Raw genomic sequence first — 16,426 nt, forward strand, 5'->3', positions numbered from 1 at the left:
GAGATTGATTTGCTAATCCTTTGCCAAGGATTGTTCTGTCTCTATTTTGGACTTGTTTTGTAGAAATATTTTTCTATATTTTTAAATAAGTTAACTTTATTTCTGAGATGAAATGTCAGCATATGAACACCCTTGAAGGTCAGTTACATTAGTGATTGAGAGCATAGAGGGTAATTTCTTGTCACTGTTGTGCACATGGAGCTCACATGGGAAGATCCAGTAAGGTTAAAGCTTCCAAGCCATGGTTACACATGAAAAGACTGCAAGGCAGGACAGAAAAGACTAGGATTGTAGGATGTTGGAAGCAACCTGTGTTATTCTGTGGAAAAAAGACTACAAAGGTATATGAGCTTTGGAATTGCATGTGGTGATTTTGAAAAGAATAAATTGTTTGAAGAAAGTGTGGAATGGAGTAACTTTGCAGGATTAGAAAAAATTGAAATGACTGCAAACAAATTATTTCACTTTAAAAAAATGCAGATACAATCCCACCTCATGGAATGAAATGGTGTGTGTTTACGTAGATATAAGTAAGAAGGTTATAAGTTACAGTTGTATTTGGCATAACAGTTCTGGATTATGTAGTGTGAAACAGTTCTTTAAAACACTAAATTGACAAATGGATTTCAACCTCTGTTTTTTGCGTGCAACAATTAATCACCGTTGTGACATAGTCCAGTTATTAAATGCTACTTATTGTCTATGTATTGCATTATATTACCAATATGGATTTGCACTGCATTCATGGTTATTCCAGCTGTATCATGGTGGCCGACACCAGAAATGGGCTGGGGGAACGAGGGGTTGTTTGAACCTTTTAGTCTACCCCGCAGTACTGACTAATAAAAGTGATTCTGGTTGTATTTGTATTTTACTTTCATAATTTCTTTCATTCAGAAATATACTACTATACTACTGATAGTTATTCGAAAGTGAAAATCAAGTAAGTTGATAGCGGAGGCAGAACAATATAGACGTTGTTCAACCAGATATGTCATTTAGATGCTAGCACTCGTCAAAAGTAATCTTAAGCAATGTAACCTGGCCAAATTTATCCTATACCATAGATGAAAGTACATGAAGAAGTTTGTTTTTCATTTTAAATGCTTACTATGAATTTAAATGCATTGATTCATTGCAAACTTATGAAGAATTTTTGTAGTTACTAAGGCTATAGGGATGCGATGGGATCCTAACTTTGGAAAAAGCTCTTTTGAAATGCATCTTTAGGTGTTTCTTCAGTGGCTTCTTGTCTAAGTCTGGGGTTAAAAAATCTCCTTTTAGAATAATTTTAAATGGAAATTATGATCAAAGGAGAAAATAGCACCAACCCTCTTATCTAGGGAAATACCAAATCAATCATACCTTATACATTTATCAAAGAGAAGTAAGGCAATCTAATTCTAGCAAGTTACAGGTAGAATGAATATTGATTTTGACAGCAGTTAAAATTCATGAGCACACTTTGTTAGAGTATCTTACTTGTGGAATTTTGTTACAAGGAATTATAGACAATTTGTAAGCAGTTATTAAGTTTGACATTTAAATGTGGCACTATTGGAGTGACTATAGCCAACATTATACTGCAAAACAAGTGTCGTTAATAATGGAGGTATAGCCAACATTATACAAGTTAACAAGACTTGTCAGTAACAGAAATATAATCATAAGTGATCAATAAAGGAGGTAATTCAATATTCTACAATGTAAATCAGAATTTTCAAAAGGGGAAATACAGGTCAACATGACAGTTAATCTAGAGAGGTATATGCAACAAGAAACAATCAATCAATACTCATGTCAGTTACATGAGAAAGTGATCACACAAGTTAACAGGAACAGAAATAACATTTTCTTCTGGAAACTGTTTTCTTGAATGATGAGGCTTGTAAACACCAAAGCTCTCAGTATCTTGTCTCTTACAGCAACATCTGTGCAGAGATATGTAACATGGTCTCTGATCTGTACAACCTTGACTTATAAAATTTGGTGGCAAGGTGTTTGTGCTGGTGAGATGAGTGCCTAGGCCATGGTTCTGGATTGCCTCAGGATAACATGTTAACCAAGGGAGCGTGGGTGGAGCACCTGTTCTCCTCACCACTGACACCTTAAGTAGGTATGTGAGGGAGCAAGATGTCCTTGGTGTCAGTGGTTCCTCTGTGATGCTAGTCTCCTTCAGGGAATGGAGCCTGTAGGATCCCATGCACATTCTCAGTGTCATGTACCTAAATGCCAGAATACAAAGTCAGCAATCAGCCCCTTTAGCCACCCAAACGTTTGCAGTAATTATGTAATTTGATTACATGATCCAATCATGTTGATATATTCAGTGAATGTCAACAATAGATACCAAACAACCATGACGTCATAAGTGCAAGGGTTATGAGCTTTATTATCTTATCCCTGGTGATTTCTTCAACAGTGGGACAGGTGTGAGGTATCAGGCATTAAGATGGATCTTTAAAGGTACACAACAGTGTTCCCAGAAATTATTGAGAAAATCTTTGGTTTTTTTCCTAATGATGCTAAGATTGGAAAAAGGGCTTTAACTATGCACTAAGCATACTAAATAAGGGAGACAACTCTTGAAGGCTTAGAAGGCAGCTCATTACGTCAAGAGTTATCTCCCTTGTCTGAGCAGACGGCTTCCTGTGTTGACATGGCAGAATTTACAGCAAGAGAGAAAAGAAAGCTCATTCTAGATGATTTTGAAAGGGGTGAGGCTGATGCTAAAGTGTTAGCTTGTAGACATGGTATTCCTCTGTCTACAGTATACAGAACTTTGAAGAATATTCAAACAGGAACCGGGATAGAGCACAAAGCAGGGGCAGGTCGGCCTAGGAAATTCAGTGTTGTGGATCGCCGAAGACTTGGGCAGATTGTGAGTAGGGGCAAATTGAAAAGTGTTGAGAACATCAGAAATGAAATGATTAGCAGAGGAAGTCCTCGGGTATGCAATGAAACAGTTAGGCAGGAATTACAGAGACTTAATTGGGTGAAAAAACGTGGAATTCCCTCGCCGTTGATGAAAGATGCACAAAAGGAAAAACGTTTAAACTGGTGTTGGGCTCATGAAAATCAAGATTGGGATAATGTTTTCTTTTCGGATGAAAGTTCTGTTTGGCTTTTCCCTAAATGTGTGAAAATTTGGACCAAAGATACTGTCAAACCTATCTACCAGCGACCAAAACATAGCCCGAAGTTTCACATGTGGGGTGGCATATCGGCTCGCGGAGTGACGCCATTGTGTGTTTTCACGGGAAACTTGACAAAAGAAAGATACGTTGACATTCTAAATGGTCACCTTCTTCCGATAGCACAAACATTGTATGAAGATGATTGGATTTTCCAGCATGATAATGACCCAAAACACACTGCGCGCTACACAAAACAGTGGTTGTCGGGCGAAAATGTTCAAGTTTAAGACTGGCCCAGTTACAGCCCAGACCTAAACCCAATTGAGAATGTGTGGGGAGTCATGAAGGACAGAATAAACCAAAAGGGACTGAAAAATATTGAAGATATGAAGGCAGAGGTGGTCCAATATTGGGATACCCTGTCACACGATTACCTACAAACTTTGATGGGTAGTGTGCCTAGGCGTATTCAGGCATGCATTGCTGAGCGAGGAGGTCTAACAAAGTACTAAAACAAGACTGAGACTGTAAAAGGATGATGTTTTAACATGTTTATGTAAGTAAAACGCCAGAAGTTAATAAACGTAATGAGTTGCATGACGCAACATGATTCTCAATAATTTCTGGAAATACTATACTTATCATAGTAGCAGAGGCATGGAGATGTGCAGAGGAATGGAAATGTAATCGATAGAGGTTTATCTGTAGTTATGTGTTCCTCCTGTTATATATGTATGGCCCAAACAGGAAGTCTCAATGTTGTTATCATACCTTGATACCACCAGATTTGTGGTACCCAATTGCTGTTAGTAATACTTTGTGATATAGATAGTACATAGCTCAGACTCATGGCATGGCACGGCACGGCACGGCATGGCATGGCGTGGCATGGCATCTGCGAGCCATCCGGTCAGGACCTGCTATCCTCAGACTCATTATAACATGGATGTTAGGTATGTCATCAGGTCAGGACCTGAATCTTCAGACTCATTATAGCAGAGATGGAAGACTGGCTGACAGGACCTGAAATACTCTCCCATTCACATCTGAAACGTCACAGACTGGGTCATTAAGCTGAAAAAGCGCTTCTTTATTGTGGTGTATATATGCTGTAAGGTTTATGCAAGTGATAGACATGAGTTGCAGCTGATCAATTTGTTCTTTAAAGGGGCGTTGGTGTGAAATCAGTGCAAACTGTGCATTTCAAGTGTTTCAATTCTTTTGATGGTTTGTCTCATTTGATCTGACATGCGTTGGTGTAATGACTCACAACAGAAAGCTGCAAAACTAAGTTCACTTTGTCCTTGGTGAAGAGGAAGTTAATCTAGAGTTTGCGAGATGAATTCTAGTGTGATTCTGTATTGCTGCAGTGGAAACTGACTTACGGCCATACACACCCCAAAACAAATTATGATGATAATAATAATAATAATGGTTATTTATTACATGTTTGTTTCCATACACTTGTGCATGCTCAGTGCACTAACACATTAGTACCCATTACCCAAGGTGCCTGGTTTCCAGTCATATGACTTATCCCACCGGGTACACATTCACTGCTGGTTGAACAGAGGCAGTTTATGAACAAACTCACTTGCCTGAAGCAAGATAGTGTGTCATGTGTGCTTATATCCAAGTCTGTAAATGTGGACAAATTCAAAATACTGCAATTCCAGACTGAAAATAAAGAGCATTTCAGGACTCTTTCTTTTATACTGAAATTTTGAGACAAATGTCACACGTTATATTTTGGATTTCATTTTATTTGTAAAGTACACATTCTAGCACCTATATTGGGTTGATTCCCATCTGTGATTCAAAACTACACTCTGCTGCATCAGACACACAATTGCCAGCCCACCAAGTCAGCCATCTAACTTGCTCAGACAACTGTTAGCCCAGGTCACAGACTTTGTGCACCACTCAGATATGTGTAATTGTGTACTCGTGATTAAATAACATTGTTTCTGGTAAAATATTATTTCAGACACAAGTTAATTTTACTCATTCAGCACATGTAGAGTAGGCAATTCATATTATGATGGCAGTGGTTTATGTCTCACATTTTGTCTTTGTAAAATGGACATATTCACAGGTGATTTCACCAGATACTAACCATACTTGCATGGCCCTGGAGCTATCTTGACTACTAATTGTTGTGTTGTTAGGCAGGGGGAGTGAACTCAGCCATGTTGAAACCTGCTGTCTGTCACCCTGTGTTGTTATTATTATCCGTTGTACACATTTATCTTTTCTGGAGCAAAAGTTTAAAACTTGTCAATATATAGATAGATCTTGTGATGTACGGGTGCCATTTGATAGTTTTGGAATTCAAAATAAAATGTTTTTGTCATTTCCATGGCAACAAATTTGACTGACAGAAACTGGTGGTTGTGCACTTTTCCAGAGCAGAACTTTAAAACTGTTCACTCTTTTGTCACCAATCTTGGCACATGTTAGCCCTGGTGATATATGTGGTGCTTTTGAGAGTTTTGGAATCCTGAATAAAATATTTTTGTGTTTCTATGGCAGCAAGTTTGACTTTGACTGAAAGTGGTACTAGTGCTCTTTTCCCGAGCAGAACTCTAAAACCATTCAATGTTTCTTGACCATACTTGGCACATAGATAGATCTGGTGGTATACTGATGCCCTTGGGTAGTTCTGGAATTCAGAATAATATATTTTTGGCATCTCCATGGCAACAAGTTTGACTTAGAAATTGATGGTAATTCTCTTTTCCAGAGCAGAACTCTGAAACTATTCACTATTTCTTCATCAAACTTGGCACAAAGCTTGGTCTAGTGGTGTATTCATAATTAGTAGACATATCCATGAACAGTATTATTCCATTGCGGGGGATATTGATGACTTTTTCTTCTTGTTTTAATTATGTTACGCAAGTTACCTATATCTGTTTCAACATTTTCCATTGAAAATGCTGAATGAGAATTAAAGACATTTATAACTGAAGGTAGATCTTTTACATGGTTATTTAGTCAAACCACAAAGGGTTCTAAACCAGTTATCATGTAGTTTCTGCCTATCTGCTGAAATGAGGAATTGTCACATTTACATACAAACCACATTTTGGCTCATACTCAAGGTAAGGAGGAGACTAGTGTCATGATCAAAGGTTTCATCCTAGTTCTACTGAATGATGAATGTAAGAGTCTACGGTTGATGTTAACTTCATGTCTACATGTCTTCATCAAGAGCTAGTGCTGTGGGAAGCCTAGTGGTTAAAGCATTCACTCATGATGTCGAAGACCTGGGTTTGATTCCCCAAATGGGTACAGTGTGTGAAGCCCATACCTGGTGTTCCACACTATGATATTGCTGGAATATTGCTAAAAGTGGCATAACTCACTCGCTCATCCAGAACATTCATGCATGTAAAGGGACGAGAACTCTATTACTTGATAAACAATGTATATGGCCTGTAGCATTTGATAAGAGGAAGACATCACTTAAACATTGCTTTCGTAGGTCAAATAAAGTTCATTGGCTGATTTTTCTCAACCGCTTGTGTCTGGCATTAAATGTCAAGTGTTTGATTTGAGATGGTTTCAATTGTCATTATGATTGTTGTCCATTTACAGTAAAGTTCACACAGGAGATGAAATGTCTTCAAAGTCTGATGACAGCATCTTCACAACAGATGGATACTGCGTCCCCCGTCTCATGAGTGTCTGGGGTTTACCATTTCTCAACACCTTAATTAGCTGATTTGGCACATAATGTCATGATCAGTTCAGTTGATGTTGATGTTTGTGAAGCTGTTATAAGTAGAAACAGGTAGATTTCAAAGTGAATATTTCACTTATCTCTCAATAAGAAGCCTGGGGTATTGATCGATACTCAGTGTCGTTAAGTAGCCACTAGCAGATTAAACCCTATGTACATAGTAACCACTAAATTTATCAGTCATATTAACTTACGTCTGCCATGAAACGCCTCATATGTTAATGAAATCACATTTATCACTATTTGGAGACAGTTGTTATTAATGTTCACTGACAAGTCTTTGTGCTTTGGTAGAAATGAATGCTAACCACAAGACCTGATTAAATGAACATGCTCCCAACGTTGAAGCAACCATTCATGCATTTCTGTGCCCTGTGAAGGAATTAGGTCTGAGAAACCCATGCTTCTTGTACAGGACAATTAATGGGATCAGGCGGACAGGTGATCAATCCATTTGTTTGATAAACCTTGATAAGACCTGTGATAGAATGTTATACTCCAGAAGCAAATAGAGTGAAACACATTTGTCAATCAAGATTCGTCTTTTTGCATTGTAACCCAGCTGAAATAAGCATGAAAAAACCATGGTATACCATGGTATACCATGGTAGACCATGGTTCACAGACCATGGTTTCCATGGTCTAGCACGGCTTACCACATCCGGTAAATGGCACCACAGTTTACCATGGTAAAATAAGACCATGGTCTACCATGGTCAACCATGGCAGAATTAGACCATGGTAAGCCATGGTCTACCATGGTAGCAAGACCATGGTGGCGGTAAATGGCACCACAGTTTACCATGGTAAAATAAAACCGTGGTCTACCATGGTAAAAAGTGACTATGGTGTACCATGGTAAACCATGGTAAAAGAAAAACCATGGCATACCATGGTCTACCATGGTAAACCAGAATAAAATAAGACCATGGTGGACCATGGTCATCCATGGCGAAAAAAGACCATGGTTAACCATGGTCTACCATGGTAACAAAACATCATGGTGGTAGTAAATGGCACCACAGTTTACCATGGTTAAGTAAAACCATGGTCTACCATTGCAGAAAGAGACCATGGTGTACCATGGTTTGCCATGGTAAAAGGAGACCATGGTGTACCATTTATTACTACTGAAAAAAATGAGACCATAGTAAGTACAGCATGTTCGTTAGATTGCACAACAGTTTACCATCAGAATAACCTTTGGCTATTGAGACCATGTTGAAAACCAACCATATCACACCACAACCTACATAGAAAATTGATATAGCACAAACACCATGGCATAGAAATCAATTAGAATATCAAATATTAAAGAATTAACATAAAAAAGACCCATGCACTGAAAACAAACTGTTTACATTACGAAGACAAAGTTTATTACGAACATTGCCTCAGATTTAAATGAAAGACAATTTGACGATAGCTGTTGGAAAGCTCACAGGGATTGTGAGATATCCTGTGCAGCTAGAATTATAAATCCAGTTACACTGCTGAGGAAAAATGGTATGTGGACATGTTCATCTTTTTTCAGAAGACATTATTATTTATTATTTTAAAACAGAAATGGGATGTCCTTCAGTCTGTATCCAGGAAAATGAACTCTTTCGGGACAACATTTCATGCAGTAATATACAATTTCAGAAATCCCATTAGACTATTTGATTTAAAAGTAGACACAATGAGAGTCACGACCAACACAGAATTTACAGGAGTGCCCCAAATCATCTACCTGGAAGTTGTACAGGGGGCATCACAATTTCTCTCAGACGAGACAGGATTATACACACATGTTGGAAGAACCTTCACGAAGAGCAGTGGGGACATCACAGAAGATACCCACATTGCTTCAGGGATAGTGCGTGAGTGAGTGACTGACTGAGTTTAGTTTTGCTCCACTTTTAGCAATGCTCCAGCAATAGCACGGCGACAGACACCAGAAAGGGGCTACACACACTGTACCCAGGAGAGGAATTGAATCTAAGTCTTCAGTTTGAAGAGCAAATGGCTCTGGAACATAACTTAATCTTCACTGTTTCAACATTAGTACCATTTCTTCAGAACTGTCCAGTGGAAATCTGAAAAACACACAAACAACATTTAATAACAGTGTTTCCCCATTTCAAAGGTTCTTTAGCAAATATTGAAATTGTGTTGTTTAATTGTATATTTATAACTGCTGAAAAAATGTTAAGTATTTTCCCATACTTCAGATATTTTTTCACCTGAGTATTATACTAAATCATGTTATTTAAAAACATTTCTATACATTAATGACTTTGAATCACTTTCTTTTAATGTGAAGAGTGTATATCAGTAGCAAAACATGCAATAGAAGTCAAAACACAAAACTGGCTTCCAAATCACTTGTCTACATTCATAACCAAATACAATATTCTGAAATGATGCATAAAATTTCATAATACTTATAATAATCAGCACTATCATAATATTGATAAAAACGTATCTCAAAGTATTTGAACCTATTTCCACGTTAAATGAATGGCAAAATGTACTGACACATTCAGTATTGGTTTACAAACAGCAGTTATTACAAAGCTGAATACAAATTTATACGATAGAAAGAAAATGGAATGTCCATAAACGTGCCTATAGCAATTACCTCCCTTTTATGATCATTTGAGTGTATTTTATTGTGTGTGTAATCTGAGAACAAACGGAATCTTTCAGGCTGACCTTACAGGCACCGTGAACTTTGACACCTTGTGCTACACAATTTTTTAAGTCATAACGGTTTTTAAAGTACCGTTAGATACTGATCGTGTCTTAACATAAATGAACGGAACATATTACATAAAACCTCAAATTAACGTTCATCACACATTATTCCTTCCGTTTGAGAGATATTCACTGAGAATGTACGACATAAACACTTCATACATTGCTATATATGTTATTGTTACATTGTCTTACGTCATTCTAATCAAAGAGTGTTGCTTACCCCTTTACCCATGTTCGTATGCGAACCTTAAGGTACTCAAAACAATTTAAATATCGGGGCACTCAAAACGATTTCAATATTGCTGTTGTTTACTTACCGCTCGTGCTCATCTCCATTGGAAATCAACCTGAGACGTATCCATCGGCATAAATCTAGTCTATTCCTTCTTCACATATCCAACATTGGATTATCCTCCAAATCCGTGAATCGCTAATACGTTAGGTTATTCTTCGCTTAGATCGTTGTCTGTTGGCAAAAGTTGTGTTTGGCGCCTCTCGCTCGCTTTGCGCGCTCACACAGGTCTACGTGACACATAGCACTAGCAGCAATGGCATCGTGCCGCGAAGAGATCGTCCCCATTCGGCTTGTCCCGGAATGGTGCGAGTTAGAAGTGGAAACGTATTTTTTAAGAAAAAAATTAAAGCCAACACGTTTTCATAGATATATACACATAGATCTACTACGACCAGGAATATAATCGTAACTGCATATGTAATAAATAAGCTGTACGGTTAGCGCTCATGAAGTCGCAATAGATTACGGAAGAACGAAGGGCGTGGCCGTGTTTGGCGCGAAAATCGGAGCCATGTACCGCGCGTTCGTGTTACTTCACAACAATGGATAATTTCTAATCTTACGATGTAATAATGGCTAGAATTACAGTATTTCGGCATAAACATCGAAATTTGAATAAATATTTATGTCGTATTATTTTCAACGGTGGGAATTGCGAAAACTTGATGTTCTGTGTGCACACGTCCCTTGACCGATTTGATCGATCTGTGGAAGGACAGTTTATGTACATATCCCCGCCCATAAATTTAATTTCATTAGTCAAAATTGACCTAATTTCTTAATGGTCGTATTTGCACGTGGTGAACAGAATGTGAAAGTGAAATGTGTTCAAAAGTGGAGAGCACTGATTTTTTTTCAACGGGTAGATCGACGTACGTGTTTGGAAAGCTGTAAAAAAACATCGATATCAAAATTCTTTTCAACATTTCTTTCTGTTTATAGAACCAAGTGAATTGTTTGTTGTTTTTACTGTTTTATGTTTTTGCTTCACCATAAACAATGCGAAAGACGTACTTATAAGTATCTGCTCACTTGCGATCGAGAAAATCACGGGAGAAATTCAATGAAATGAGACGAATTTGACAGCGTACTTCAAAGTTTTACTTTATGGATAGACTAACAACTAGTCTCTGAAATGAACATATTTTACTTAAAAAAGTTCATATTGAAAATACTATAGTATAATACTATAATAATATAATGAAATAGAGCGCTGAGACTTTCTTCATTCGCAGAAGCTAAGGGAATCTACAATCTGAGAACAAACTGAATCTTTCCTTACAGGCACCGTGAACTTTGACACCTTGTGTTACACAATTTTTTAAGTCATAACGGTTTTTAACGGACTTTCTTCATTTGCAGCCTGAAGTTAAGGGAATCTACAATCCATATTTTCTAGACTTACATGGGTATTCTTGGATATATTTGCGTCAGGGTCTGTACTTTATGGATTAAATATCACTATTCAGGGCAATTAGAAAACCTCTACAGTATCAACTAGTTGCGTAGCTATTAACAAAAGGTGAGTTTTTCTTTGAATTGTCTATATTGCTGAGACATTGTTTAGCTTTTCTGTCGTACAATGTTTGTTGTGTTTATTTTAAAACAAGAAGAAAAAGGCACCCACACACAAAAACTAGTATTAGAGAGAGACGAGATTTACACAGTTTAATGGACAACTTTAACAAAGGGATCGGGAGAAATAAACCATGCCTATTATATTTTCAGATGAACACAGGGTTATTTTTGTTTTGCTTTTCCAGAGTATAAGACGTCAGTTGTTTGTTTGTGTATCTCTGCAGCAAATATTAGTAAAATCAGTGAATAGTTCCGCTTATGATTATTTTTATGACATCGTGTTCTATTTTTTTATCTTAAATCACACTACATTTTAACACTCACTGAGGTGTTAAGATTTAGTTGTTTAATGCACACAAATGTATGAACAAGGACCTACAAGATTTGTTATTCATAAATGAAACACAGAGTCATGAAACCATCAGGTTTCCCCTTTTAAATTTTTTATTTATCACAGTTTAAAATGTAAAATTTTTCTGTGATGACCATGGTCTACCATGAACTTTCATGAAATGACCATGGTCAACCACTGCTTTGAACGAAAACACCATGTTTTACCATGGTTTTGTCTAGGATGACCATGGTCTGCCATGGCAAAAGGACAATGACCATGGTCTACCATGGTTTCTGGTGATCATGAGTTGTGATGACCATGGTCTACCATGGTAAAATGGAAAAGACCATGGTCTACCATGGTTACTGGTGACCATGGTCTATAATGACCATGGTCTGCCATGATGACCATGTTAGACCATGGTCTACCATGGTCTAGAAATGTTGGTGACCACGGTTTAGCACGGTAAACCATGGTAATACCATGGTTTACTGTGGTAAGCCGTGGTTGACCATGGTCAACCATGGTGCCGTTTCAGCTGGGAAATTTTGAACTGTTCCACGTTCATCATTCATGTTTTTCAAATTTGGTGAAGCTAAGACTTTTGTAAAAAACAAAATGTCTGTCAGGATTCTGTTTTGTTGTTGATTACATGAAAAGAACCTCTTGATATAAATTACAGTTGAAAGAACATTATATTGCCCCAAATATATTTACTGTAGTAGGTAGAAGTGATGATGACAATATTTTTCACCTGTGAAGACTGTGTTTGATCACCCCACAGAATGGTTGCTGTTGCATAACCAACTGGAAGCTATGATAGATGAAGAAGAATGGCCTTTGATGATTACAGGAACGACTGTCTTGAATTCAGGGACTTTTCCAAGATTTGTTAATCTAGGTATTACTGGCAATTAATGCAGCCTATTCAACAGTCATGGCCCTATTATTATCAGTGTTTCACTATTCAAGGTTGTTTCATGGCAATAGCTGTTTATGCTGCAGGGGTGGTGGTGTTGCCTACTTGTGAAAGTGTTGTCACTTGAAAGTGCTTGTCACACCCAAAAACTGGGTTCAAATCCCCACATGGGTAAAATGTGCGAAGCCCTTTTCTGGTGTTCCCTGCCGTGATATTGCTGGAATATGGCTAAAAGTGACGAAAAACTAAACTCACTCAGGTATGCTACAGCATATTCAATGTTACATTGTATTTTCATTTGAATCCATGATGTACTTCTCAGTTGGAACCACCTGATCCAATATTGAAACTATGTTACCATATTCCATATTTTACATGTTTCTCCCACTGCAACGTTTACAAAGTTCCTCATTATCGACTGCAACCATAAGAGAACTGACAATGCCCGGTAACATATCCATGTACATCCAACTGACGATAACACAGTGTGATTCTGATTATGGTACCAGCAAAAACCTGGCATGGATGTATGTTGAACATGAAATCAGACCCCTCCATAACAGCCTGTCATTTTATCATAGTGAAATGTATACTCTTGTGCACACAGACACAAAAGGCTTATACTTCAACCTGAGACAATGGCAAGTTGTGTTGGACTAAGCATTTGCTCATGTTTGCAATACAATACTGATCTCAGAATACATCTTTATACTGTAAACATCTGATTTAAAGTGAAAATTTTGAAATGGCGGTTTTGGAATACAGGAGGGAGGCATTGTTGCCATTTGTTGAACAGACTTTGAAATTTATGAAACCAGTGTTTTCCTGTTTCACTGGCAGCCATAACCAAAATGTTACTGCTGAAATATTTCATGCTATGTTTCTGAAGAATACCCAGTTTAACTCTTTCAACACAAGTCAACCAGACTGCCATGATGCCAAGTTCCCAGAGACTATGAGGTCATAGATGAAGTCTATGTTTATCAAGAAAAATATCAGTTCATAAGTTATTATTACCACCATGCCATACACCATTTGAAAAGGTCTAATCCTACTGTTCACAAATATGAAAGTTTTGCGGCGTACAGTTGTGAATGAGTTAAATACTCCTTGTAATTTTCAGTTTCATTAAGATAGTTGGTGACCTTTAGAATGAGATATGTTTCAAGATAATCTGGATTGTAATGTTATTAATTTCAAATGTCCAACAGATAAGCTTAAAGCATGTAAATATGCGATACTGATTTCTGAACCAACACTAATATAACATATTAGATATTCTAATGTTGTGACTTTGACAAAACCAGACGTTGTTTCATGATAAACTATTAACCTTTATTGCTCATCAAGTAGAGATAATACCTAGAGAGAACTGGCTCATCAGGATTATAAAAGTATTTGTCACATAGATTTGGTATAAAGTTTAGGGGCAGTAGGGTAGCCATGTAGTTAAAGCATTGCTTGACACGCTAAAGACCCAGGTTCAATTGCCCACATGGTACAATGTGTGAAGCTCGTCTGGCTTTCCCGCCTTGATATTGCTGGAACATTTCTAAAAGTGACATAAAACTAGACTCATTCACTCGACACTACAAAGGTCAATGTATTGCCTCAGCATATATTATTATTATTATTCTGTTTCAGATATTTTAAGAACCTGTCAGCTGAAAAACAAATTTCAATCACTTTGCTTTTTCAGAGAATTATTTTCTACCTCCTATGTTGAAAAGCGATACCATTCCACAGGCAGCAGTTTTCACACGCCTCACCCTCTCACACAGGTAAGACTCTGTTAAATGTATCCTTTTAAGCATGAAGGTCGGGGTTAGAGTTAGTCTTCATAAAGAAACCATATGCTTGTCATAAGAGGTGACTAATGGGATTGTGAGGTCAGACTCACCGACTTGGTTGACATATGTCATTGTATCCCAAAGGATTGATGCTTTTGCTGTTAATCACTGGATTATCTGATCCAGACTTGGCTTATTTACAGACCACCACCAAACAGGTGGAATATTGATGAGAGTAGCATTAAGCAAGAAATAAACTAATCAACAAATGTTTCCTCTAAAGGTGACACTTCTGTCTACATGCATACTAAGAGACATAACAAAGTATCATTAACCCAGACTTTGTAAAGACACTGTTTTTACTGGTGAGGTTACTGTCTTGATGAAGAAGGGTTCACTATAAGCAAACCAGGTGAAAACAGGTTTGAAAACCCTCCATTCTCTGATACAGGATTAAAAGAATAAACTCAAGTGTAACCCTTATTAGTGTCTATAGTGTTAGACAACAGACTGATGCATTGATGGTTTCTGCAAATGATTGGCTCTCTTGAACATTTATGCTTTGAAATAGTTTTGTCTTTTGTGTTTGATTAAATGTAAAGTTATTGAATTGCATCATGTTTTCTTGCTAATAGTGAATCCAAACAGCAGTGCAGTTCTAATTTACAAATCTTTCTTTTACTAACTTTAACTGGTGACACTTCAAGTGGCATTTAAAAACTTTGAAAGTACAAGCATTTGAAGAAGTAAACGATGTTGTTATTCATAAAGTCTGTCAGTAGTGACTTCAACAGGTTGTCACATGCCTGAACCTAGTAAAATTTTGTCTGGTGATCTTAGATCAGCTTAAGTCCAGAAAATAACTTTGGATATGTCTGGAAGTGATGGCAAGTAGTCACAAACCGATTTTTTTAAAAATTGAGATGTCAATCATAATTTTGGATGTTTTTTCAGAGGCAAAAACATTGTTATTACCATGGAACAGTTCGGTACTCTCCCGACTCCCTAGTGGCCTTGAGTACCTGTGATGGAATCAGGTGGGTACATTTCGTCAGTGCCTCAGTTGTATTACCATAACCCAAATCTTTATTGTACTTGTGTCCGTTAGCACGGTTACAGTTGCATTGTGTCACCCAACACTACTTTTTGTATGATTGGGCCATACCAATCATATTTTTTAGTTTACAGATTCACTAATCATATTTTTTCATGAGTAAGAAAAAACAATAAAAGTAATTTTCTCCACTCAAAAAATATAAGTCTTTAGTGTTATTGAACAAAACTGTAAAGTCACATGATCATTTTCTTGATTGCATTTTGTCTTGTAACATCGTAAAAGATGTTTACTCAGCATTTAGTAAGGGTCAATCAAAATAAATATGGATTAGTCAAAATAAAGATAATGAATTTGCGTATCTAAGTAGCATATTTTTTAATGGGACTTTGAATTATTTAGAAGACAAAAATACTAAGCAACACTGTTTTTTATCATGGTGAGAAGATATTTTCCTAAACGATCCATGTAGGTCGATCAAAATAAAGATAATGAATTTGTGTAGCGGAAAGATATAATGCTGCATTAAAACCATTTAAGCGTTCCTGGGGCACGTTTTTTTCAAATGTGACGAGGACGGTAGGACTTTTAAAAAAAAAAAATTATGGGAAAAAAGTGTTGAGGGAGGAGCATGTATTTATTTTATTCCCTCAGAAATACAGCTTGGAAAGTTTATAAGCACATGTTAATGAGTTGTAGATTCAGTCTCATTCGTTCTTTAAGCGCACTCATTCTTATACTAGACAAATGGATGACCAGGACACAGCAAAGACAAAAAAGTGGCAAAAAAATATTGTTATATGCACAAATAAAAGTGACGTGCCGATGCCCA

The 16,426-nt window shown here is 37.1% G+C and overlaps 1 protein-coding gene across 2 annotated transcripts in view; it reads left to right on the forward strand.

Moving 5' to 3' along the window:
- Nucleotides 1-16,426, forward strand: part of LOC137264880 (disintegrin and metalloproteinase domain-containing protein 9-like) — a 112,795-nt gene that overhangs the window by 73,876 nt on the left and 22,493 nt on the right. For both annotated transcript variants that reach the window (XM_067800228.1, XM_067800229.1), the window contains exons 4-5: nucleotides 14,450-14,531; nucleotides 15,495-15,577. In XM_067800228.1, the coding sequence (XP_067656329.1) occupies nucleotides 14,450-14,531; nucleotides 15,495-15,577 (165 nt within the window). The remainder of the gene's footprint in view (nucleotides 1-14,449; nucleotides 14,532-15,494; nucleotides 15,578-16,426) is intronic.

This window comes from Haliotis asinina, chromosome 15, assembly GCF_037392515.1.
Source record: "Haliotis asinina isolate JCU_RB_2024 chromosome 15, JCU_Hal_asi_v2, whole genome shotgun sequence".
NCBI lineage: Eukaryota > Metazoa > Mollusca > Gastropoda > Lepetellida > Haliotidae > Haliotis > Haliotis asinina.